At 45.0% G+C, this 25,886-nt stretch overlaps 1 protein-coding gene across 1 annotated transcript in view; it reads right to left on the bottom strand.

Moving 5' to 3' along the window:
- Window positions 1-25,886, bottom strand: part of CDK5RAP2 (CDK5 regulatory subunit associated protein 2) — a 197,462-nt gene that overhangs the window by 64,346 nt on the left and 107,230 nt on the right. Inside the window, exons 18-21 of the mRNA XM_056860248.1 lie at window positions 24,752-24,847; window positions 21,747-21,925; window positions 13,460-13,922; window positions 10,223-10,466 (exon numbers count right to left, since the gene is read on the bottom strand). Of these exons, the coding sequence (XP_056716226.1) occupies window positions 10,223-10,466; window positions 13,460-13,922; window positions 21,747-21,925; window positions 24,752-24,847 (982 nt within the window). The remainder of the gene's footprint in view (window positions 1-10,222; window positions 10,467-13,459; window positions 13,923-21,746; window positions 21,926-24,751; window positions 24,848-25,886) is intronic.

Genomic DNA, 25,886 nt, shown 5'->3' on the forward strand with positions numbered 1-25,886 from the left:
CCCCATGAATTTGGTTAGGCTATGGAACACTGGGAAGAAAGGAAGCATGGGACAGCCTGATCTCGTCAGATCTCAGAAGCTAAGCAGGGTCAGCCCTGGTTAGTATTTGGATGGGAGACCACCAAGGAATACCAGGGCTGATATGCAGAGGAAGGCACTGGCAAACCACCTCTGTTCGTCTCTTGCCTTGAAAACCCCATAAGGGGTCGCCAAAAGTCGGCTGCGACTTGACGGCACTTTACACACACACACATGGCACACTGACTGGTGAGCTATATGGCTGCATGCAGATTTTAACCTGAGTGTCCTGAGTCCTGGCCTGACACTCTATTCACTACACCATACAAGCTCTCCATTTAGATTTCACAGCAAACTTGCTCAATGCCATCTAGAAAGTCTTCGATATCCAAGCTGCATGTAAGGGCAAGGGAATACTCAGATTAGGTTTATTTGGACAACACCATACATCCCGCCTTCAATTCCTGGTCATTCCAGATCACGAGTCTTGGCCTACCAGGAATTCAAATACACCTCCCTGAAAACCTGCCAATCAGAATAGACAATACTGAGATTAACAGACCAACTGTCTGACATGGCATAAACCAGCTTTGGCCTCTTGAAGGTATGCATATAGAATGCTAGGAACCTTGAGGCATCCTATAATTTCCCAAGAATCCACATATCAGCTGAATGCTGCAATAGCGATGGTGGTGGATCCTTCAGATTTTCTTTTTCTTTGCCAGTTCTGATGGAGAATGGCTTCTTTGTTTGGTCTCATCTTCAGGCTTGTCTCACCATGGTTTCAGGAAGGCGTGCTAGCCTGGCTTTCAGAATGGCCTTAGGCGTGAGCAGCTTCCCCATTAGTATGGAAGTGATGATTGTTTGGGTTTATCTGAGCCAGTCATGAAGCAACGATCCGGCAGTGCTGAAGGTGTTTTTTCTTTTGCTGCCCATTTTGTTGTGAAATCCAGCCCCTGCCTATTGAAATGACAGCACCCGCTTTGAAGAGGTGGCAGATGAGTTGCCAGGGGGTAAATCCTGTTCCCAGAGAACTGTTTTAATCCAAAAGGCTCTTTCTCTGCGAGCCTCAGAAGTCAACTGTTGGCAGTTTGCGCAGGTAGACACATTATGCCTTTCTCTGAGGCAGATGACACGTTTATGGCGCTTGCTTCATTGGGCTACTTTCCCACCACAGCATGCCGAGAATTCTTCTGTAAAGAAATATCTCTCTGTGCCATTCAGCACTGAAAACAAGCGACTGTCACTCTTCTGGGAACTCAGAGCCCTCTGGCTACAAACAGTATCTGGCTGTGAAGTAATTAGTTCTCAACTGATAAGGAATACACAAAGGAGATAAGATTGGTCAGAAGACCAAATAAACAAGGGAGCAGGGGGAGAACTCATTAAGTAAAAAATAAGATGTTTGTGACTGGAAAATCAAGAAGGATTACTGAGATGTGGCAGCAAAGGCAGACCTGGGCATTAGGGTGCCATGAGGGAAAGAGTGAGGAAGCATCTTTATCTGAGGGGAGGCAGGAAGAGCCTTGCACACTTGAGCTGGCTTGGAGATTCTAGCAGGGGAGCGCAGCGATCATGTACCCTTGACCAAAGAATGGTACACTCCATCTATCTGGGGCGGTCGTCCTCTTCCACCGAGCGGGCAGCTTCGGGAGGGACGCACATGGAGCAGTGAGGGAGGTATGGGACACCCGCCTACCCAGCCAAACCAACCCTGGCTACCAATGGGGTGACAGGTGTCACAGCCGGATCACCCTCACGTCCAGAGCCTTGCACGCTTGAGGGAAGCGCTGGAAGGTTCTGCAGCTGGCCAGCAGCTGTGCAATTTGAAATATGGCCCTGAAGAAAAGCCAGTCATTCTTGTCAGGCACCGAAGGATGGGCACAGTTTGCTGAGTTCCAGGGGCCCATGGCCCAGGCTTCAAGCCGATTATCATTATAGGATCTATTTATGATATTTCAGCAATAAAACTGACAATTTCTTTCTCGTAACTCATGAGACTGTATGCATGGAATGTACTTGTGGGGATTCTACAAGTTGGTAGCAGGCACAGACATGTGAGCCCTGATCCCTGGCCCTTCTTTACATGCCAAAATAAAACAAACACAAGCCATCTTGTGTTGACTTCCTCTTCCTTTCTTTAATGGTCAACTCATTTGACCTAATGTCTCAAATCAGGCCACACTGAATTATTTGTATTTATTTTTATCATCATCATAGGTTTTATTATATATATGTTTCTATATATTGTAAATCCTACTTTATTTCTAAATTAGGAATTAACCCTTTAAAAATTTCTTAACCTCATTATAAAAAAAATAATCTTTTCCTTCCACGTCATCACCACTGAGAAGAATTTTGCCACGGCTGAAGTAATTTTCAAATTCTCATCCTTTAATTAAAATGGTACCATCTTCGTTCTATCAACTGATACTGAATTCCTCAGGATTGGATCTAACCATTTCACTCTATATAGGTCATACCATGGACAATACAAAATCGTATGATCCAGTGTTTCAAGCTTGCACATCCACAATATTTCTCCTGGAATGCGATCTTCACATAGCGGCCCCTTAGAATTGCTGATGGAAGCGCATTCATCCTGGCTAGAAAAAAGTCTCTGTAGGTGGGAACCGTTAGAAATTTCAAACAGGCTGGCAGGGCAAATGGAGGTTGGAGACCAACAGAAAATAATGAACAAACCCTGCATGCTCTAGACTGGATGCGCTTATCCTCTCTATATCTACTATTCTCTTTTTCAGAAAGGAGACTGCTGTAACTTTACCCAACTCTTACAGGTTTCCATTTCTATTCCTAGCATTTGTATTTTTTCATCAATAAGTTGGAACCAACTGCTCCCATATTGGTCTTGCTTTACTCTAGCTAATAGGCCAAAGCCATATATAGAAAAGAGAACCTTCATTCTCATATTCATGGCTTGGAGCCAGGCTCCAGCAATTTCGACCCAAGCAATCTTCCCCCAGAGCAGTACTGGAAATGCAGTTTGGAACCCCCAGAATCCTTTTCACAAAGTGGGTTAGAGGTTGATTGATTTTCTTATTCACTTCCTCAATCTATACATCTGAACCAAAAGTTACTTGTGGAGTTACCGTACTTTTGCCTGAAATAAAGCCAGTGCTGAAGGGTCATAGCATCCTTGTAGCAAAATCTTGAGATAGCATTAGCTGTTATTCTGCCCTTTAGAGCTAATGTCTGATAGTGTTTCCACCTTAAGTTATACCTAAAAAGGATCCCTAGGTATTTAAATTGCTGTACCTACTCCAAAGTCTGACCATCCATTGACCAATTAACTTTATTGAGGCATGCACAACAAGTCAACATCATTACCTTTGATTTATCATGATTAATTATTAATTCCTCATCTTTACAGAATTTTGAAAAAAGACCTTAGAGCTCAGCATAAGCCAATTTCTGTCCGAGAAAGCAAAAACCACATCATCTGCTTACAGCAGAAATGTGACCTCCCGATTGGCTAGTATGGGGAAATGGTGACTCTTATCTCTGAAGTAGCTTGGAAGATTATTGATGTAAAGGGTGAATAATGTTGGAACTAGCATCGAGCTTTGCTGTACTCCTCTATCCTGCATAATCCTATTTGACAGGTTACCATGAAACCCTCACCTTCATCTCATCCAAATACCATTATGAAGTTTTTTTCTTTAGCCGGAAGAGCCTGCGACTAATAGAGGATTTCTCCAACTTATCCCACAATCTCTCTCTTGAGATTGAATCAAAGGCACTATGTAAATCCATGAATGTTGCATATTGGGTATTGACGTCTAAGATGCTCAGACTTGGGGGCATTGTCCTGTGAATATAACAAGGGGGCCAACACCCACCCATCCAGTGAACCGTGAACTCGTCCTGTGGCTTAGTAAGCTCCATCTGCTGATACAGAACATTGTTACACTGTGTAGGGCGCTTATGACAAGAGTCACTGGAAAAGACAGTCATGCTAGGAAAAGTTGAGGGCAGCAGGAAAAGAGGAAGACCCAAGAAGAGATGGATTGACTCAAGAAAGGAAGCCACAGCCTTCAATTTGCAAGATCTGAGCAAGGCTGTCAAAGATAGGACATTTTGGAAGACTTTCATTCATAGGGTCGCCATGAGTCGGAAGCGACTTGACGGCACTTAACACACACACACAGGGCTCTTACTGTCAACAACACAGAGACATAACAGAAATGAAGGCTGATGGTGTGGTGGGGGCAGAAGGGATAGGGAACAGTTCCGGGGAGGGGTTATTGCACAGCAGAGGTGAGGCTACATGAATGCAACAAACAAGATATCATCAAATGTTAAATGGGCAAAGGAAAAGGTGTATTTGGAAAATGCTACTTGTCGACTGAAGGGTGCATGCATATGGACATAATTTGAGCTATACATATTGGGAGCCAGCATGGTGTAGTGGTTAAGAGCAGTGGTTTGGAACGGTGGACTCTGATCTGGATAACTGGGTTTGATTCCCCACTCCACCACATGAGTGGCGGACACTAATCTGGTGAACTGGATTTGTTTCCCCACTCCTACACATGAAGCCTGCTGGGTGACCTTGGGCTAGTCACAGCTCTTAGAGCTCTCTCAGCCCCATCTACCTCACAAGGTGTCGGTTGTGGGGAGCGGAGGGGAAGGTGATTGTAAGCCAGCTTGATTCTCCCTTAAGTGGTAGAGAAAGTTGGCATATAAAAACCAACTCTTCTTTTTCTTCTTAAAGGCCTGTCACGGAAGCACACTCACTACATTTCACATAGATGTACCATCTCCCCAGGACTGAAACTGGGGGAAAACATTCTTTTTCTAGTTGGAATCAGAACTTGGCTGTGCAAAACACTGATTGGCTGGCTTTGGTACCATCACGAAGCCCCATGCCTATCCCCTCCCTGGTGCATTTCTAGTTTTGGGGGGGGAAATACTGCATCCCCCCCCCCCCAGTAGCAAACTAATATTCAATTGAAAATGTTCACACTGTGCTTTAAAAAAGGATATTAAAGTACTGGGCAGCCTGGATGGAATGGGTAAGGAGGAGAGCTTGCATTCCAATCATTGTTCATTTTTCATTTGCATTGTGAAGGCTGGGGCGGAAATTGGTTTGCTCCATTGAAGGAAAGGGCACTGCAGTGCTTGTTTTCAAGTATGGCTGTACACACTCTCAAAAAACCCCAAAAACGTAGAGCAGTGTCATCCCAAAAAGATTTGGCACACCCTTCTCTCTAGCATTTACAACTTGGGGTGATTACCCCCAATCAGTCCCTTTACAGTCAAATCAGTCCCTTTACAGTAGCCAGATCACATCTCAACAACATCGGTACAAATGAGATGTCCTACAAAATAGAAAGCCATCTCCTCAAAGAGATGGCAACCACAGCAGAGGCTTCTCCTCAAAGAGATGGAAAGCACAGCAGAGGCTATTGCTGAGCTGAGTGACCCCAGAGAGACCACAGACAATGAGTCCACGACATGAGGAAATGGCATAGAAAATCATAACATGCAGAGGTGGTCTCTGCCTAGCATCCCAGGGGAACAACTGAAATAAGGAGATGAGTAAGGAAATCTCTTATACCTTCATTTGTTTAGCTGCCGTATCTGGGAGAAGGCCCCTAGGGCTTATGACCATCCTCCTGCCAAGGCCTTAAGTAGAGGCACTCGGCTAGCAAGTTTGTGTGTCTTTCAGCAGCAGGTACACACCCAGGACTGTTCCTTCCACACTCCCACACACTTCTGCTAATACAGGACACCAAGACACCCTTCTGTGATGTTGCGAACAACTTTGCCATTTGTCTTTGCAAGGATTCTGTTGCTCATAGTACTGGCCACGGGGCCCCAATAAAATGAACTTCCAGTATCCAAACAGTCAACTGGGATGAAAAGTAGAAAAGAGCAAGAATCCAGGAGCACCTTAAAGACTAACAAAATTTCTGGCAGGGTAGGAGCTTTTGTGAGCCACAGCTCACTTCTTCAGATACAACTAGAATGTGAGTCCATCTAGCCTTAAGTAGGGACGAGTGAATTAGACACACAATGGCAATGTAAATGTAAAATGCAAGTAAATGAAATAAGCAGGCATGATTGGATTAGATGTGGTATGCAGAGGGGTAGTAGGCGTGGGGAAATTAGCATTGGTAATGAGACAGGAATCCCAGATCTCTGTTAAGTCCAGGAGAATGCATAGTCTTGAGATTCATTATTAGTTGTAACTCATAACTAATAACAACTAATAATGAAGCTCAAGACTATGCATTCTCCTGGACTTAACAGACATCTGGGATTCCAGTCTCATTACCCATGCTGATTTCTCCAGGCCTACTACCTAGGGCTGTTGATTTTAAAAAAATTTGGTAAAATTCAGGTTCAAGTTTATTGGCCATATTTTTCCGGGAAAGCCCGAATGCCGAATTTCCTATACCGATAAATGTAGGAATTCAGCTTTAAATTCGGGTTTCCTGAAAAATTAGGCCTATGGGGGCTTTTTGCAGCTTTCCACAGCTCTTGGGGGGACATTTTTGCGGGTAGAGGTCCCACATTTTCGAGGTTGCTAGAAGGGACTCTCCTTGCAAGAACCCCCAAGTTTGGTAAAGATTGGGTCAGGGGGTCTGGAATTATGGGGTCTGGAAGGGGTCGCCCCATCCCCCTCCATTGAAATGCATTGGCAAAGTGGCTGTGTTCAGATGCTTTAGTGTAATCTTTGCAATGTATCTCAATGGTGGGAAAGTTTGCCCTGCACCTCCATAGAGATACAATGTATAATAATACTACATTCCAAAACATTATATCCCCCCTCAAACCAAATTAATCATATCCCATTTCATAATTTATACTAGAATTCATTCATTTCCCGTAACTGCTATAGAATTAAGCCAAAAATTAATTACAGTATATCATTTTTCAACCAGGAAATAATATCACACCCTACTGTACTTAATAACTTGCAATTAGAAAACTACATAATATCTTAATATAAAAACAAAAACTGGCCACTGTAAACTCTATAGCCCTGCCAGAAACTTGGTTGGTCTTTAAGGTGCTTCTGGACTCTGGCTCTTTTCTACTGCTAATGACAGACTAACACGGCTACCCATCGTGATCTTTCTCTATGGGATGAAAAGGAAAGAAGAAGAGTTGGTTTTTATATGCCGACTTTCTCTACCGCTAAAGGGAGACTCAAACCGGCTTACAATCACCTTCCCCTCCCCATAACAGACACCCTGTGAGGTAGGTGGGGCTGAGAGAGCACTTAGTAGAACTGTGACTAGCCCAAGGTCACCCAGCAGGTTTCATGTGGAGGAGTGGGGAAACAAATCCAGTTCACCAGATTAGCCTCCGCCACTCATTTGGAGGAATGGGGAATCAAACCCAGTTCTCCAGGTCAGAGTCCACCTCTCCAAACCACCGCTCTTAACCACTATACTATTCTGGCTGCTGCATGAAGCTGTTCCCCTGTGATTATAAGCCTCAGCTTAACCTGTCCCCCTTCTTGCCCATCTAAGCACGGGACTCGGGCACTCCCACCTCACCCCCACCACTAAACTGCCTGATCACGAGGTTGCTACTTGGGACCATCGGTTCCCTTTTGGCTTGCTATCCCCGATTCTCAGCACTCCACTCTTCCACAACTCTTTTCCCATTCTGGAGCAGGTGCACATGCATGCATGCGCACGCATACATTCTCACAGAAACAAAAGTTAATACGAACATCTTATTTACTATGAACGTTATCAGGTTCTCCAATGCACTTTCCTCACGGAACAAGTGGTACATGAGAGAATACGTGCAATAAATAAGACAGTTGCGGAACACTAAAACTTTTAAGGAAATGCTTGCCTGAAGGCAGATAAAGTACATCATTTTAACGCTGCAGATGGGGGACAAAGGATTTAATGTTTTCATTCTGCAAGAAGGAATGGAGTTGTTACGTTCAAAAAGTAAAGTGGATGACTTGGGGAGCAGTTGCACGAGCACTTTTTACTGGTGGTTGGCTACACGAATTTCTAATCCCACCGCAGGAGGACTGGCAGTGTTTCCCCAGTCTCTGCTGGGCATTTAATCCAATCTACAGCCCACTCCTAACAAAATTTACATGGACATTTACTGGCAACAGGCAGCTTGTTTCCCACTGCCACATACTGCATAACTTGTGCCACAAGCCCCCTTCTGCCTTACTACTTACTGATCTCATCTTTCAGATTCTGCAGTTTGATCAAGGGACTTCATCGGTGAGCAATCCTGTATTGTGCAAGCAGGAGAATTAAGACTACTGATGTCTCTTCTAACTCTAATTTATGTGGTTTGGGACACAAATTCGAAAGTGTCTCCTCACATCCGTGTTCCTGGAATGCTTCCCCCCTCAAGTGGGGGGGGGGACCCTACTGATGGAAATGAGAACGAAATGTTAAACTGTGAAACACCGTGGCACACTCAACAGGAGCCCTGTAATAACCACAGTCTATGGACCCCTGATAACAAGGATCTAGACCAGGGGTGTCGAGCTCAATTGTTACGAGGGCCGGATATGAAATAGATGTCGCTTGGTCGGGCCGGGCCATGCCTCGCCAGCCCAGATTTAGAGTAGGGGGTGGGTGGCTGCCTTGGCTGGCTCGAGGGCTGGATAAGAACTTTCAAGGGGCTGGATCCAGCCTGTGGGCCTTATGTTTGACACCCCTCATCTAGATCTTAGGCTGCAGGTGCTGAGAACAACCCTTCCCCACCTGAGACCATGTAGATTGAGTACCAGATGGAGCAGAAAATACTGAGCCACATGGACCAATGGTCTAACTCAGTATAAGGCAGCCTCCTAGGTTTGCATTGGATATGATGGGTTTACACAACATGCAACATGGAAGCTGTATATGGAATTCTGCCCATGAACAGTGGCCCAAATAGATACCAGGAACCACCACTACCTCCCCAGTTTTTGTAACCCCCCTCCAAGGCATTTAATCAATGGAACCACACGCCTATGTGCTTTTGTGATCTCTCCACGCCTACTGCCCCTCTGCATATCACAGCTGCTAATGCCATTTTTACTTGCTTTTGACATTTACATGCTATTGCCATTGGATGTCTGAATTCATTCTTCTCTATTTAAGGATAGATGGACTCACATTCTAGCTATATCTGAAGAAGTGAGCTGTGACTCACGAAAGCTCATACCTTGCCAGAAATTTTGTAAGTCTTGAAGGTGCTACTAGACTCTTGCTCTTTTCTACTGATACAGACAGATTAACATGGCTACCCATCGTGATCTATCACACACCTAGTATGTTGCGTGTAGCCTGAGGGGCCCGCACAACAGCAAACAAGAGGAAATATTTTAAAAAGTGAGTTCATCTGCAAGGAACTAATGGTAGTTTAAAGGTAAAGGTAGTCCCCTGTGCAAGCACCGGGCCATTCCTGACCCATGGGGTGACGTCACATCCCGAAGTTTACTAGGCAGTCTATGTTTACGGGGTGGTTTGCCTTTGCCTTCCCCACTGTCTACACTTTACACCCAGCAAGCTGGGTACTCACACACACAAACCTTTATTGGCAGAATTACAATGCCATAATCATAAATCCATATAAAATACACTTAAAGCATAATATAGATTGGACAGATACAATAAAATTCCATATAAACGAAGATATTATAAAATATGCTAATTAAAAGCAGTTTTAATCTTAAGCACTTCTGCGAGATATTGGGCCACCGTCTTAATTATTTCAGGGATCGAATCATTCAAAAGAAACTGAAAGCTGGGTACTCATTTTACCGACCTCGGAAGGTCAGAAGGGTGAGTCAACCTTGAGCCGGCTACCTGAAACCAACTTTGCCGGAATCAAACTCAGGTCGTGAGCAGAGCTTTTGACTGCAGTACTGCAGTTTACCACTCTGGTCCACGGGGCTCTTTTTGGCCTCTTCTTTACCAAGTTAAAAAATAATGTAAAAGACTTACTGACCCATGGTGAGGCTCCCCATTTCTGTCAACAAACTTATGCTATTACATACAGGGCTCCTAATGGTAGTGTACCCATATCAATTTGCACAATGGGGGGTTGGACTAAATGCTTCTGAAGTTCTGCAACCCTAAAAACAAACTTGTTATCCTTGATGTTACTATGGAACCCAAAAGGGATGTAATAAGTCCAGGAAAGGAAAATATCCAGAGGATGCTTTCGTTATCACTTCGAACCATGCAGGCTTCCTTACCTCCTACTAATACCCCTTCTTGTTCAGGTCTCCCATTGGCAGCTTTGCTCATCTGTGAATCGTCTTGAAGTGACTTGGATTGTTCACAGTTGTCGTTCAGATCTTCATCCAAGGTGAGGATGCGATACTGAAGATACATGTCGGGCTTCTGCGTGCGGATGCTTAAGGGAATGTTTCCCAGCGACCTCGACGATTTCAGTAAAATGGGCAAACGGGATTTATTGGCTGGATGATTAGAATCGCTCTGAATGAGACAGTAAAACATGCATGTAAGTTCGAGCAAAAGGGATTTGTAAGTCTATCAGGAAACCCCCCCCCTCAAAAAAACCGTAAATATGCTCCATGGAAAGAGAGTTCTGCAGCATGTTCTAAAAACCACCATCACTGGCTTGTGGTATAAGGCTTAGTAAATTAGGTTTCTAGAGTTATTAAAGAGTAATTCTTACCTAACATTATCTTTCCAAAAACCCTGTAAGGATAATATGGAAAGGAAGTATTTCTTCATGCAATGCATCATTAACTTATGAAATTCATTGCTATATTGTATTGTGATAGCCATGAACATAGATGGTTTAAAAAAATGGGTCACACATTTATGGAATATAGTTCTATCAATGGCTTATTAGCCATAATAGTGAAGAATGGAACCTCTGTAAGTGGAGGCAATATTATTCTGATTGCCATAAGAATATAAGAATTACCTTGCTGGATCAGACCAAGGTGGATCTAGCACAGGTTTCCACCAGTGGGTGGACAGAAGTCCTATCCAGGGTGAAAATAATCTGGAATGACAGTCTCCATCTGGCACAGGGCATCTTGCTAAACATGTTCACTACCTACTGTTAGTCTCAGTAGATCTTTTGCTGATTCAGGATCATTCTTATGATCTTATGAGCTGGGTATGGCAGAGATAGATTGCCTGGCCTTGAGGTCATCCCATGAATGAGCAGAGCTTTGAACCTGGGTCTTTCTTGTTCAAGCCCAACAGTTTTCAACTGGTGGCTTGAGGCCTATAAGTGGGTCATATCCTAATGTTAGGTGGGTCACAGTAAATGAAACTTCCATGTCCAGAGGGACTATATCGGGGTGGGGGGTAACATTAGAGGATGGTGGTCACCATCACGGCCTTCTTGTGACCTTCCCAGAGGCATTTGGTTGTCCACCAGGAGAAACAGAATGCTGGATTAAATTAATCCTTGACCTGATCTAAAGGGGTTCCTGTTATATTCTTATCAGGACCACAGTGCAGGGAAGGAAGAAAAGAGAGTCAATCCTTCTGTCCCACTGGGTTTTGCTAATCATAACAAAACTCGAAAGAAACAGGCAACCATCTTGTCTTTCCGTATCTTTTTTTCTTTTAGGAAAAGAAGAATTGGTTTTTATACCCTGCTTTTCTCTACCTTTAAGTAGAGAAAAGGCTTACAATCACCTTCCCTTCCCCTCCCCACAGGAGGTTACCTCGTGAGGTAGGTGGGGCTGAGAGAGTTCTGAGAGAACTGAGACTAGCCTAAGGTCACCCAGCAGGCTTCATGTGGAGGAATGGGGAATCGAACCCCATTTTCCAGATTAGAATCCACTGCTCTTAACCACTACACCACACTGGCACACAGAGTGGGGAAGCAGTTTTGATTCACAAAACCCTATTGTCGGAGAGTAGTTCCTCCTCTGGTCTCCCCAACATTACAGCCCAAGTCCTAATCAGGAACTCATGTGGCTGCAATTTACCTGTTTTGTTTTTTACATCACTGGGAAATCCAGTCACGGATCTCCCAGTACCTCACCTGTTTTGACCCTAACTGCTGGGAGCTGGAGGTGACTTCAGGCAATGCTACTGTTCTCTAGCCTCCTCAAATTCCCTCCTCTACCATGATGGGGGGAGAGGGAGGGAGGGAGGGAGGAGGAGGAAGAAGAAGAGTTGGTTTTTATATGCTGACTCTCTACCACTTAACAAAGAATCAAACCAGCTTACAGTCCCTTCCCCTCCCCACAAAAGATACCCTGGGAGGTAAGTGGGGCTGAGAGAGCTCTAAGAGAGCCTTGACTAGCCGAAGGTCACCCAGCTGGCCTTATCTGTAGGAGTGGGGAAACCAACCCAGTTCACCAGATCAGCGTCCACCGCTCATGTGGAGGAGTGGGGAATCAAACCTGGTTCTCCAGATTAGAGTCCACCGCTCCAAACCACCGCTCTTAACCACTACATCACACTGGCTCTAGTTGATGATGTTTTAATATTATAATTTCTTTTAATACCATTTCACACAATACCATCAATGGGGATAGGAAAAGACAGCATAGTGAACAGCATCTCCAGGGACCCCATGTTCCAATCTAACCTTCAAGAGCTGCTTTTGACTTGTCCATTGAAATTGTGCAAACTGAGCCAAGACTACGCTGCTTCCCAGCAGTGGCTTGTCAGGCGATTTGGCTGGTAGACTATCATGGTTCACCAGTGAACACCACTGCATGGGGAAGCAGGACCTTAGCAGAGGATACTGCAACAGAAGGGCAGAGGCATGGAGGGAGGAAGTTTGACAGTTTTGACAACTGTTGAATTGATACACAATATGCATAAAGCCACCAAGGGCCACCAAGGAAGCCAGCGTGGTATAGTGGTTAAGAGCAGTGGTTTGGAGCGGTGGACTCTGATCTGGAGAACCAGGTATGATTCCCCTCTCCTCCACATGAGCAGCGGACGCCAATCTGGTGAACTGGATTTGTTTCCCCACTCCTACACATGAAGCCAGCTGGGGGACCTTGGGCTAGTCACACTCTCTCAGCCTCACCTACCTCACAGGGTGTCTGTTGTGGGGAGGGGAAGGGAAGGTGATTGTAAGCTGGTTTGATTCTTCCTTAAGTAGTAAAGTCAGCATATAAAAACCGACTCTTCTTCTTCTATCTGCTATCTAGAGACAACACCCGCTCCCCTCCCCTTCTCCCTGCACTTCCACTACAACTGGATCAGAGAGCAGAAGTTACGTGTTAAATTCAAAGGCCTTTCCTTCCGATTCCCTTGGAGTGGTCGCAACTTCAGCTAACTGGGTAGCCAGCAAAGGACACCACAACCCATGAATACCTCTCCACAGCAGAGCAAAAGTTTGCTGTTGCAATGCACAGCTATCGGCGATATCTCTGACCTCCCTTCTCTTTGGCTCATTTTTCAAAACAACACAGCCCTATTAGAAATTAACTGTTCTTTCATCTTCCAAGTACTGGCTCGACGATCTTCAAGAAACTTACTTTATTTGTTCTGCTCGTGAGTGGGAGGTTCTCCCGTCGGTTGCTCTTCAGATCTGCCGTCTCTTGCCACAGCTCCCACTTCCGGTTTAATTGTGAAGATTTGCCTTTGTCTTCAGAGCCTGCGATATTGCCTTCATGTTTCAGTCCCATGCCTTTACCCTCAACAGCCGTTGTCTGTGTAGCCGATTCTTTCACTTCTGCTTTTGACAATTCAATATTTGCATTAATCCCCAGCTCTGGAGTGGGATCAAGCAGTGCTTTCTCTGCCAAAGTCGGCTTCAATTCCACACGCTGCTTTAAGAATTTATTTACTTCTGTGCAGTGCTGGAGTTCAGCCCTCAGTTGAATAATCAGTTGCTTAAGGTCTTTCTCGTCTTTATTCTCCAGATCCTCACTCAACCTGTCTTGCTCAGTTGTGCTTAGATGATCTAAGAGTTTGTTTGCAGATTTCATTTGTTCTTGTCTGCTGTTACCATTGGGTGGAAATAAAAGAAAAACAACCATAAGAAAACAAGATTACCTTCTACATGAAATACCTTTGTAGAGTCAACATCAAGTATAAACCCTTAATGCATTCTTTTTATTTTCATAATTCCAGACACTGTCATACAAAGCAAATCCAGAAATAGGGAAGTCACAGAAAACCAAACTGATGTGTCAAAGAAAGACACTGTCATAGCACCGCTGCTCCTTTGAAGTAGGAAAGGAGAGAAGGGAGGCTGTTTTGCAACAGGATCAGAAGAGTTGCACTGCAAACCTAAATTATACTTCTGATACCAAAAACGACAGTCAGGTACTACCTTTTTATTTATTTCCTTTTATTAGGACCGAGCAAAATATCACAAAATGGCAAAGGTTTTGAGGTCCATCACACGGGATGTTCAGTAAGTAAGTAAGTAAGTAAGTAAATATTTATTATGGTCCTAGACCAAATGCTGTTAAAGGTAAAGGTCTTCCCCTGTGTAAGCACCGGGTCATTCCTGACCCATGGGTGACGTCACATCCCGACGTTTACTAGGCAGACTGTGTTTATGGGGTGGTTTGCTATTGCCTTCACCAGTCGTCTACCAGCAATCTGGGTACTCATTTTACCGACCTCGGAAGGATGGAAGGTGGAGTCAACCTTGAGCCGGCTACCTGAAACTGACTTCCATCGGGATCGAACTCTGGTCATGAGCAGAGCTTTTTAGTGCATTACTGCAGCTTATAAACACAGAATTAAAAGTGTAACATAGGTTATAAATATCATATCATCAATCAGACTCCATATGATTGATAATCATTGGTCATCACTAAAAAGTAGAATAAAACTAAAACAAATGAAAATGAGTAAAAGAGGATATAATAACTGCTTACGATCCTTCCTGAACCAGTGTAGACCAAGATTTCCTGATCTTTAAGACCAGCCAGCCAAATTTTGCCACCTTAAAAGTCATCTCCTGATTCTTATCTGATAACATAGTATAAAGGCAAGACATTCAATTCTTCCCTAGAGAGCCCTTCATTATAGGAACAATCAAAGCATCCCAAATACGTTTGTAGATTTTACAGTCAAAAACAATATGTTCTAAAGATTCAGCATGCCCTCTTTCACAATCCTCAGAAAAACAAAAGCAAAAAAAAGGGGGGTGCATATAATGGAAAGAGAAATGCCCAGGTGTAGATGGCTTGGAAGAGTAAATTGGCAGATTATGTGGTGATGGCGAAATTGACAAACTATGTAAATAAAAGGTCAAATAAAGAATTCCAAGAGAAATGGAAATTGTATTACCTATATAAAGGTAAAGGTCCCCTGTGCAAGCACCAGGTTATTCCTGACCCATGGGGTGACATCACATCCCGACATTTACTAGGCAGACGGGGTGGTTTGCCTGTGCCTTCCCCAGTCATCTTCTCTTTACCCCCAGCAAGCTGGGTACTCATTTGACCGACCTCGGAAGGATGGAAGGCTGAGTCAACCTTGAGCTGGCTACCTGCAACTGATTCCAGTCGGGATCGAACTCAGGTCGTGAGCAGAGCTTGGACTGCAGTACTGCAGCTTACCACTCTGCGCCACGGGGCTCCTGGTATTACCTATACTCTTCTTGAAATCTGAATTGAAGGCAAAGATGAATCTTAAGAGAAACGTAATTTATTTGTTGAAATTTTAATCAGTTGAGATTAATGTCATAAATTCTGTTCATAAATTGTAAACAAGATGTTCTAAACTTGATGTGAAGGTAATGAAAAAAATGTAGAGGATTGTAAACACAATGTAATACCCTTTTAGATTAAGAAAATCCAAAGTAGTAAGCTGGATCTATTGAAGAATGTGCTGACGGTGGTGGTTAGATAATGTGAGGTTAGTTGTTTAACTGAATATATAGTAATAATATTAACATGCTATATTAACTGTATGTATCATTGGAATCTCAGTTTGATCTCATTTATGGGTCTTTTAAAACTTTTATATTCTTTCTTGTCTTCGTAAGTTTTGTATCTTAAATATTTCTTTTATCTTTCTGTATTTATCATAAAAAAAAAATATGGGAAAAAGGAGGCGCATGCGTGGGAAAAGATGTTTCAAGGCATGTGGGAGAAGCACCAAGTGTTTCCCCTCCTCCCCCTTTGTGTTTTTCTGCTGTGGACCACCAGTCTGTGAAAAATTCCGGGGAACTCAGCAACTTGCTACTTTGTGATGTTTCGGTTATCCTAATGAAAAAAGTATTCCTCAATCTCTACAGACCCACATAGGTCTACAGTGTAGTTCCAAGATACTGGCATTAGATTTCCAAGGGCCAGCCCCTGCAGTGCGTAAGATGCGCTCTCTCACCAGCTTCTGCAGTGCACACGACACCTCCGCTTATCAGACGGCAGCATGGGAAGGACAGCCCAGACGTCAGAAAATAGTACACTGATGCAAGAAACCTCACAGTACATACTGTTTTTCTTTTAACAGGGCTTCTTCCCACTTAGCAATATAGCACCGAAACAGAAATAAAAGAAGAAATCCTTTGGCAAGATGCATGATGGGCTTTGACCGGGGAAGAAAAAGCCCAGAACTGTTTCCATTCCTAACATATTCAGCATAAAGTGGGCAGCTCTCTCCCTCTCTCCTCTCTGCATGTTAACTGACGGTGTTAAGGGGCCAAGGGAGCGCAATGATTCTTTTGACAAAGGCTAGCACACTTCTCTGGGGACTAGGTTAAAGTTCTCTCCCCAGCATGGTGTAGTGGTTAAAAGCGGTGGTTTGGAGCGGTGGACTCTGATCTGGAGAACCGGGTTTGATTCCCCACCCCTCCACATGAGCGGCGGACACTAATCTGGTGAACTTGATTTGTTTCCCCACTCCTACACATGAAGCCAGCTGGGTGACCTTGGGCTAGTCACAGCTCTCTCAGTCCCACCTACCTCACAGGATGTCTGTTGTGAGGAGGGGAAAGGAAGGTGATTGTAAGCCGGTTTGATTCTTCCTGAAGTGGTAGAGAGAGTCGGCATATAAAAACCAACTCTTATTATTATTATTATTCTCACACACTTTCTCCCCCATTAAGCTCACTGGGTGACTTTGGGTTAGACACACTCTTGCAGCCTAACACACTCCATAGGGTTGTTGACAGAATAAAATGGGGTGGGGGGGAATACAGCGTACACCACTCTTAGATCCTTGGAGGCAAGGAGGGATAAAATATATATTTTAAAAATCCAAATGGTAATCACGCACCTTCTGTTTTCAGAAGAACATAAGAGCAGAGCCTTTTAAGTAGCTGCTCCAAGTCTGTGGAATGCTTTCCCCCAAAACTGCAAGTTATCCCACCTTTCGCCTCTTTTTAGAAGCAGATATATCTCTTTTGCCAGGCCTTTGGATAAGCCCCCTCATTTTACTCAATATCCCTATTTGGTATGAATATCAGCACGTTTATTTATACTGCTATTTACTGACGAATCCTGCTATGCTTTATTGTATAGGTATTATATATGTGTTGAAGCCTATCTGAACAGGCAAAACTGCCTTTTCTCACCGTGCATCAATCGGGATGAAACTCGGGAGCATCCGTCAGAACACGACAGCCAACTTTGAAAACTTCCAGCCAGGCCTTCCCATACTGCTAATGGCTCACAGACCACAGCTTGAAAACAGTTTTACAACCCGACAGAAACTAAATAAGGGACGTTACACTCCAAACAAATCCTGCCATTAATTTCACGTGTGTCAATAAAGAAACATTTCATGCCATTTAAAATACAATCTGGCACTGAAAGCAGAGGCATTTAGAAGGCTGGCATTTGAGAGAGAAAATGCTAAGTGTGCTTTTAATGCCTTCTCCCTGGCATCTAATGCCATTTGTGAGAATTAAGTTACCCACCACTATAGCCTTGGCACCAATTGAGCTCGGAAAATTTACACCAAAACATTAGAAAGGACTGCACAGCTGAATGCTAAAAAGAACTGGGGGGGTGGGTAATACTGCTTGTTGTAAAACTTTTACGTGAGCTGGAGAACTAAGAAAAATATTCTAGATTATTAAGATGGTTAGATGGTTAAATAATTAAAGGGTTGGAGCAGTTTCCCTATGAGGAAAGGCATAAGACTCTGGGCCTTTCCAGTATAGAAAAGAGAGTCCAGGGGGAACATGATAGAAGTTTATAAAACTATGCATGGGGTGCAGAGAGTAGAAAGCGAGAACTTTTTCTCCTCTCCCAAAACACAAGAATTCAAGGACATCCAATAAAGCTGATAGGCAGTAGATTTAGGATGGACGATAGGAAATACTTCTCTTTTTTTTTGCCGTCAAGTCACAGCTGACTTCTAACAACCCCATAGGGTTTTCTAGGCAAGAGAAGTTGGGAGATGGTCTGCCGTTGCCTGTCTCTGCATCACGACCCTCGTATTCCTGGGAGGTCTCCCGTCCAAATACTAGCCAGGGTTAGGGCTGAGAGTGTGTGACTGGCTCAAGGTCCCCCAGCAAGCTTCCATGGCGCGAGTGGGGATTCGAACCTGGGTTTCCCGGATCCTAGTCTGACACCTTAACCATTACACCATGCTGACCCTCTACACCACTTCTTTATACAACGAGTGATTAAAATGTGGAATATGCGACCAGAGAAACTAGTGATGGCCGCAGGCATAGACAGCTTTAAAAGGGGACTGGACATTCAATGGAGGACAGGTCCATCAGTGGCTACAAACCATGGGAACTAAAGGAAACCTCCACATTCAGAGGCAAGAAGAAGAGTTGGTTTTTATATGCCAACTTTCTCTACCACTTAAAGAAGAATCAAACCGGCTTACAATCCCCTTCCCCTCACTGGCAGTCTTTAAGCAGAGGCTGGAAAAGCGCTTGCCAGGGATGCTCTTAGGCTGATCTGCATGGCCCCTTCCAACTCTATGATTTTATGATTTTAGCAGCTCTGCTGAGGAAGGTTGAGATAAAAATGTGATAGAGATGTTACCAACAGATGAGAAATGTATGTGAGACTGGGGGGCTCACTCTGGGGATACTTCCAGAATCATCTCCAGCAACTGACAGCTTCCATTTCTCAGGGTTCTGTCAACAGCCATCAGTTCTAACCCAGAGGTGGTCATCTAGGCTTCTCAGCTCATTTTTGCTGAGGTGTTTTTCTAGGAAGGAAACACTCCTCATTTGGACAGGGATGTCTTCGGGCTCTCATTCTGGCAGCTGCTGGAGCATTTGATGAAATTTCGTGCAGGCGGAGAGAACTATACACCCTGACCTGGACAGCCCCAGGCTAGTCTAATCTCATCAGATCTTAGAAGCTAAGCAGGGTCGGCCCTGGTGAGTATTTGGATGGGCGACCTCCAAGAAACAAGAGGGTCGTGACGTGGAGACAGGCAATGGCAAACCACCTCCAAACGTCTCTTGCCTTGAAAACCCTACGGGGATGCCATAAATCAGCTGTGACATGACAGCAAAAAAGAAAAAAAGAAAAAGAACTATACATCTGAGCACTGATTATTATTCTTTGAGAGTTCAGCAACTGACTTTAGTGAAACATACACAGAAAGAATAATCTGGCTGATGTGGTGACAACAACGCGAGAAAGGCATGCCATATAAATGCACACCCACGTGCTTGAACTGTGTGCTGTGATGAATTTTGATGGTTAAGCATTTCCCAGAGGCCGTTTGGCCAGAAAGCAGGGTATAAACCTAACGAATAAATGAATCATGAACAAGTATGTGTGCAGATAGGTTTGTTCACATAAAAGACAATTTGCTTGCGGTCACCAAATGCTGACCCTTCTTTAGAATATGGAATACTTATGCCAGCTTCCCCTTCCTCCAGGAGCTTCCACCAACAGTAACCTGAACAAGCCACCATGAAGAATAATCCCATTACACAAGTCAATAGCATCCATCCTCTCCCATTGGCTTGAGTCCCTTATCCAGCAGCTCCCTCCCCCATTTACAATATGGAGGAGGGTTGTTAGTTTTTTTGCCATCTTCTGAGCATGGAGTAGGGGTCACTGGGGTGTGTGGGGGGAGGTAGTTGTGAATTTCCTGCATTGGACTAGATGGCCCTGGTGTACCCTTCCACCTCTATGATTCTATGAATGCTGGGTTTCCCTGTGAAGAAGAACAGGCTGAAAGAGAGAACACAACTAGGTCACTGAGTGAGCTTCATGGGTGAGTGAGGATTTGAACCCAGATCTACCCTGTCATAATTTGATACCCTAACCATGATATCTGTGCTCTGCCCATGCCCGGACACAACTAATTTAGAATGGGACATGTGAGGGAACATGGAATGGCGCAAACAGGACTAACAGTGCAGTCCTGAAGGGTGGGGCCGAAAGCTCTCAGGAGCCGAGCCCTACGCTGTCGTCCGTGGCACTTGTACCATGCAAACTGGCACAGATGCTGGCGTTGGGGCACTTATGCCAGCCCCCCTGGACCAGGGCAGCAGCGCAGCCCTTGGACGCTAGTATTCTCCCAGCACAAGTCCCCATGCCGGTGGCCAGGGATACGTTCCCGGGGCATTTCGGGGGGCTGGGAATGCATTTCGGGGGCTGGGAACCCCCTAATGCAACAGCGTTGCTGCACCACCTATTTTGGTGAAGCAGCATTGCTGTTTTCAGTAAGGCCTTTTCCTCCATTTTCGGCTTTTTTTCTATTTTTACCCCTTTTTTCGCCCCGCAGTAGCCGCAAAACCGCTCCATCCGTGGCCGCTCCAGCTTTCAGGAATGGGCTGTAACAGCGCTGTCCTAAGCAAATCTATTCATAATCCTACTCAGATCTATTCAGTGGGGCTGACTCCCAGGAAAGCGTTCTTGGGACTGCATGGTAAGGCTCCTTTCAAGGCTCCTTCACCGATCGTCAGACCATTGGCTGACATTACCCTTGAACCAAGCCAATGATACAACCAGCTCCATCCCAAGAGCTTCCTGGCCAATTTCAACCCAGGGCTGCCGTATCCCAACTCAGTATAGGATTTTAAGAAACTCGAGGCTGTTGAAGAAGAAGGAGAGTTGGTTTTTATATGCTGACTTTCTCTACCACTTAAAGGAGAATTAAACCAGTTTACAATCACCTTCCCTTCCCCTCCCCACAACAGACACCTTGTACAGTAGGTGGGACTGAGAGAGCTCTAAGACAGCTGTAGCTAGCCCAAGACCCAGCTGGCTTCATGTGTAGGAGTGGGGAAACCAACCCGGTTCACCAGATTAGCCTCCGCTGTTCATGTAAGGAGTGGGGAATCAAACCTGGTTCTCTAGATTAGAGTCCACCGCTCCAAACCAACGCTCTTAACCACTACACCACGCTAGCTCCCAAAGGTCTAAAAAGACCTTTCACAGCTACAGTAATACACTGGTAAAATGTGATGGCAAAGGGCAGTCAGGAACCAGGTAGCAAAAGAGAGAGACGCCAAAAGGAATATCGCTCCTCCCTGGCTTCCCAACTGATTGCATTATCGTAACCTTGCGGCTCCAACCAATCCAAGGCGACCTTTTTATTTGCTTAGTGAGTATTTGGTGATTTTTACCACGCCGTTTTGTACGACTGCCTGAGCCCTTTTACCCTCCCGAAAGCTCCTTGGCGGAGGAAGCTCCCCATACCTACTGCTGCCAAGGAATCTTCGCTCATAACTGCTTTCTCCCACTGAGCGTTATGTCTCCTAATTACCTAATTGCATGATAGACTGAAAGGGTTGCGAAGGAGGCTTGCCAATCTCCCAGGTAAATTAGAGAGCTCCATTATCTAAATTCACTTTCAAACACAATTGCTTCCTTCTCTCTTTCCACCAGAACTCCTGTCAAAAGGGCTGTGTCTAAGCTGACTGCTTACCGAGAGTCAAGTGCCGATGCTTCATTTTCATTTAAAAGAGACACCAGCGAACTCCTTTCTTGAGCTTCGCATTTGCCCACCTGGCTTCCTCCTAAGCAATCGCCAACAGCTGGATCACGTTCAAACACGAGTTTATTGGAATTCCAACTCTGTCTGTCGGAAGAGTCTGAAGGAATTACCTGCGGGAAAGGGGGGGAAAAGGAGTTGTTGTAGGGTTTAGTTTTTTTAAAAAACTTAACAGGTATGCCACGTTCTGTTTCCTTTGAGGCTGCAACCTGTGCAAAATCAGGCTTGATCGTTTTTTGGAGAGTCTTAATCTACATTACAAAGGCAGCTCCTGCAGTCGTTCCACAAACTATTCATTAGCACATAGAAGAATGAACATCAGTTGGATAAGGTTAATTCCTATTTTTCCTATTACATAACAGTTTCTTAGAAAATACCTGCATAAGAAACATCCCCCCTCCAAATGACAGCTCCAACACTTAGGTGGCATTTCTTCTATCTCTAATAAAACCTTGACAGCTCAGAAAGGCATATTATATGCCTTGCTCATTTTAGGTTTTGTTCAAAATAGGCTTATTCAGCTCAGCCTTGCGTACCCCTCCTGCACAGTCGTTTCAACTGCAAGAAAGTTCAAAACAGCCCCAGCATTTGGAACACAGGCAGGCAGAGAGATGCTGGGCATCATCATGGATGCCACGGGTGCCGAGAGGCGACCCATTGATGTCTGGACTGAATAAAAAAATCCAAGAAGGATGACAATACACTTCAAGTTGCCCTCTTGGATTTTTCTGGTACGCATGTTTGATACCAACATACACTTCCAAATATCTAAAATGATTATTAAAAATTGTTTTCATTTACTTATTGTATTTAGAAGAAGAGTTGGTTTTTATAAGCCGAGTTTCTCTACCACTTAAGGAAGAATCAAAGTGGCTTACAATAACCTTCCCTTCCCCTCCCCACAACAGACACACCCTGTGACGTAGGTGATTCTGAGACAGCTCTAAGAGAGCTGTGACTAGCCAAAGGTCACCCAGCTGGCTTCATGGGTAGGAGTGGGGAAACCAACCCGGTTCACCAGATTAGCATCTGCCACTCATGTGTGGGAGTAGAAAATCAAACCCAGTTCTCCAGATTAGATTCCACCACTCCAAATCACCACTCTTAACCACTACACCACGCTGGTGTAACTAATTAAAAGGAGCAAAACCCCAAACTGTTCATCATCATAAATTAATGGATCAAAATTACAAAATCAAACAGTGAAAACCAAAGGCCCCAAACAACCACAGGTCAACAGAATCAATTATATGGATCCGTTTCGCCCACCAAAGGCTTGTCTGAGACAAATCTGTTTTCACCAGTTTACAAAAGGTCAGCCAGGATGCTGTGAGATGAACACAATAGTCTAGGGAGACAGTTCCCAAGCTCTGAAATGGCCATCAAGGACCTCCCCCCCGGCTCCCCCCACACACTTCAAGCGCAGGCCAATCTTCCCCCTAAAAAAAGAGGGCAGCTTTGCACAGGGCTTCTCTTTCCAATCACAATCTTCAGGGAGATTCAGTTGGGAACAGGCACCAGCACACTTTTCAGAGGACTGAAACAAATGTAACAAAAGCTGAAGTTTGCCTTGATAGGAATAAACCGTGGAAGTCCTGAGGGTCACAGACTGTCCCCCACATCATCTTGCCCTACCAACAGCTGAGAGATTAAAGATTCTCTGGTTCTTAACAGGCAAGTTTGTCATGATGTCCAAATCAGATGAAATGGCAAACTGTGGCCAACCAAGATTCCTGCCAGGATTAAACTGTGGTTTCAAATCCTGGCCTGTATACAGGGCTGTCCCACCACTGAATGCCAGCGGGAGAGGATATCAACTGAGTGGCAGTTGTAAGGGGAAGCAGGACAAACTTTGCCCACAGTCGGGCACAGACCCCAATCTCTGACATGCTGCATGACCGTTAAAAGGATGATGAGGGCCAAGGAAGAGGTGCCCCTTCCGGGTCACTCCTGGCAGCTCAGGCTGATAGGAAGAGGAGGTGTTGGGTGTGATAACCCCGCTCCCCTGCCCAGCTGATGCCACAGAGGGGGTTGGGGGGCAAAGCTTGGGTGCCACCCTCAGCTTGGAGGCAGCAGCTCAGGGGCACAGGAACTCTCATTCCCTGACAAGAACACTGTACTTTCCTTCAAGGGAGGAGGAGGAGAGGAGGAGGAGGAGGAGAAGAAGGAGGAGGAGAAGAAGGAGAAGGAGAAGGAGGAGGAGGAGAAGGAGGAGAAGAAGGAGGAGAAGAAGAAGAGTTGGTTTTTATATGCCGACTTTCTCTACCACTTAAGGAAGAATCAAATCGGCTTACAATCACCTTCCCTTCCCCATTTCTAAGTTACATGTGAAGAGAAGATGGGAAAAGGGAGTATGCCAAATCCAAAGGCTTCTAAGGCTTGTTCCCAAAGTGGCAAATTTGGGTTTCTCTGATTGCAGCCATGTAAACCAAGACACAGGTTAAATTAACAAATAAAACCAACCCCAAGTAACACAGTTTGGACTGGGGTCCCCACCGTGGTGCCTGTGGGCAGCGTGGTGCCCGCCAATGCCCTTTCTGAAGTCCACCAAGTGTTTTTAAGAAGTGGGAGGAGCTAGGCAAGGCTTCTGACTGACAACTGGAGATTTGATTGGCTGTAAAGATGTTTTAAAATGTTGCTTTGGCAGCAGCTGCCACCACAACACAATGATCTGCACTACATTACTGAAGTTAAGCTGTGGCAAATGTTTTGTGGCAGGCTCCGCCTCCTGTGGCAGCCATCTTGTTGCTGCACCCACCATGCTGTGTCAGAATTCCAAATTTCCCCACAGGCTCAAAAAGATTGGGGACCCCTGGTTTGAACGATAATTTAAATGTACACCTTGAGGAGCAGGCCCCCTCCCCAATACATATCACAAGGAACGTTGCTGTCATAAAATCCACCCAGCCACAACCACACAACTATCGACAAAATCCCACCTTACTGTCCTCCTCAGGTTGCTGGGAACTCAGGGTGCTCATCTCTTCGTCATAAGCTTCAGTTTCGGACCTGCTTTCTTCTGTTCTTTTAAGAAACTACACAAAAGTATGGAATGATATGAAAATGTGGCGCTCTCAAAATAAAAGCAGGTGACATGAAACGTGTACAAATCAGTGTGTCTTTTTAAAAAAGAAACGAAAATTTCAAAAGCCTGCAACAGAGTAACAAACGTTCAGTTTAGCTTGTGCCCATGGGGTCCCAAATGATGCAAACACAAAAGCAACGGATTCCGATTCATGAACATTTCTACTGCCTCGTTGGTAGCAAGATCCCCTGACACTCCAAAATGTGATATGAATACATGGCTAGAGGGGAGAACGTGCCGTGCTTCTGCACTCATCCCTTTTCGGAAATTTGTACCAATGTCCCAACAGAACAGAGACCAGGAGCCACCATGCGGAGTGAGGACTAGCTGGGCTATGTGACAAAGTCAGGCCCCTAACACCCACCTGGGCTCACCACAATAATTGTGCTTCAAGAGAAAAGTACCAAACACACATTTCAATTGATAAACATGCTGGGCCCCTGGAGGGAAAAAAAAGTTAAAGAAAGAAGTCAAAAGCCTGCAAGAAGCAGAGGGAGTAAAAATCCACACAAGGGCTAGAGGTGGGAACGTGTCAGTAGAGGAGCAAGTGTGGCGAGAACCAGAGTTTCCCCTACAGAGTTTCCTGAATACAGATCCGTTCTCTGGACAAGGACCTGTGACTGCACCCAGGGGGTCCTTTCAAAAATGCCAAAGTTTTACTGACCAGCTGTTTGATGGGGACAGCAATTAGGAGTTAAAGAATCTGGCTCCCGGCACCTCCTCCTCCTAAATGGCTGGATTTGTTACCCCCCATCCAACCTCCATCCCCAGGGAAAAGTGGGATTTTAGTCAGTTGCCCGGTCATGTCGCTTCAACCTTTTCCAAGCTCCATCTCAACCCCTCTCAGCTGTCCAGTGGTCTTCTGCTCCCACTAGCAGCTTCAGGCCTTGCTGCACCTTATGCCTGGAACCCCTTCCTAGAACGGCGTTAAGCCGCTCCTCACTTCCTTCAGCCAGCGCGGTGTAGTGGTTAAGAGCGGTGGTTTGCAG

Source organism: Euleptes europaea, chromosome 14 (genome assembly GCF_029931775.1).
Source record: "Euleptes europaea isolate rEulEur1 chromosome 14, rEulEur1.hap1, whole genome shotgun sequence".
In the NCBI taxonomy this organism is placed as follows: Eukaryota; Metazoa; Chordata; class Lepidosauria; order Squamata; family Sphaerodactylidae; genus Euleptes; species Euleptes europaea.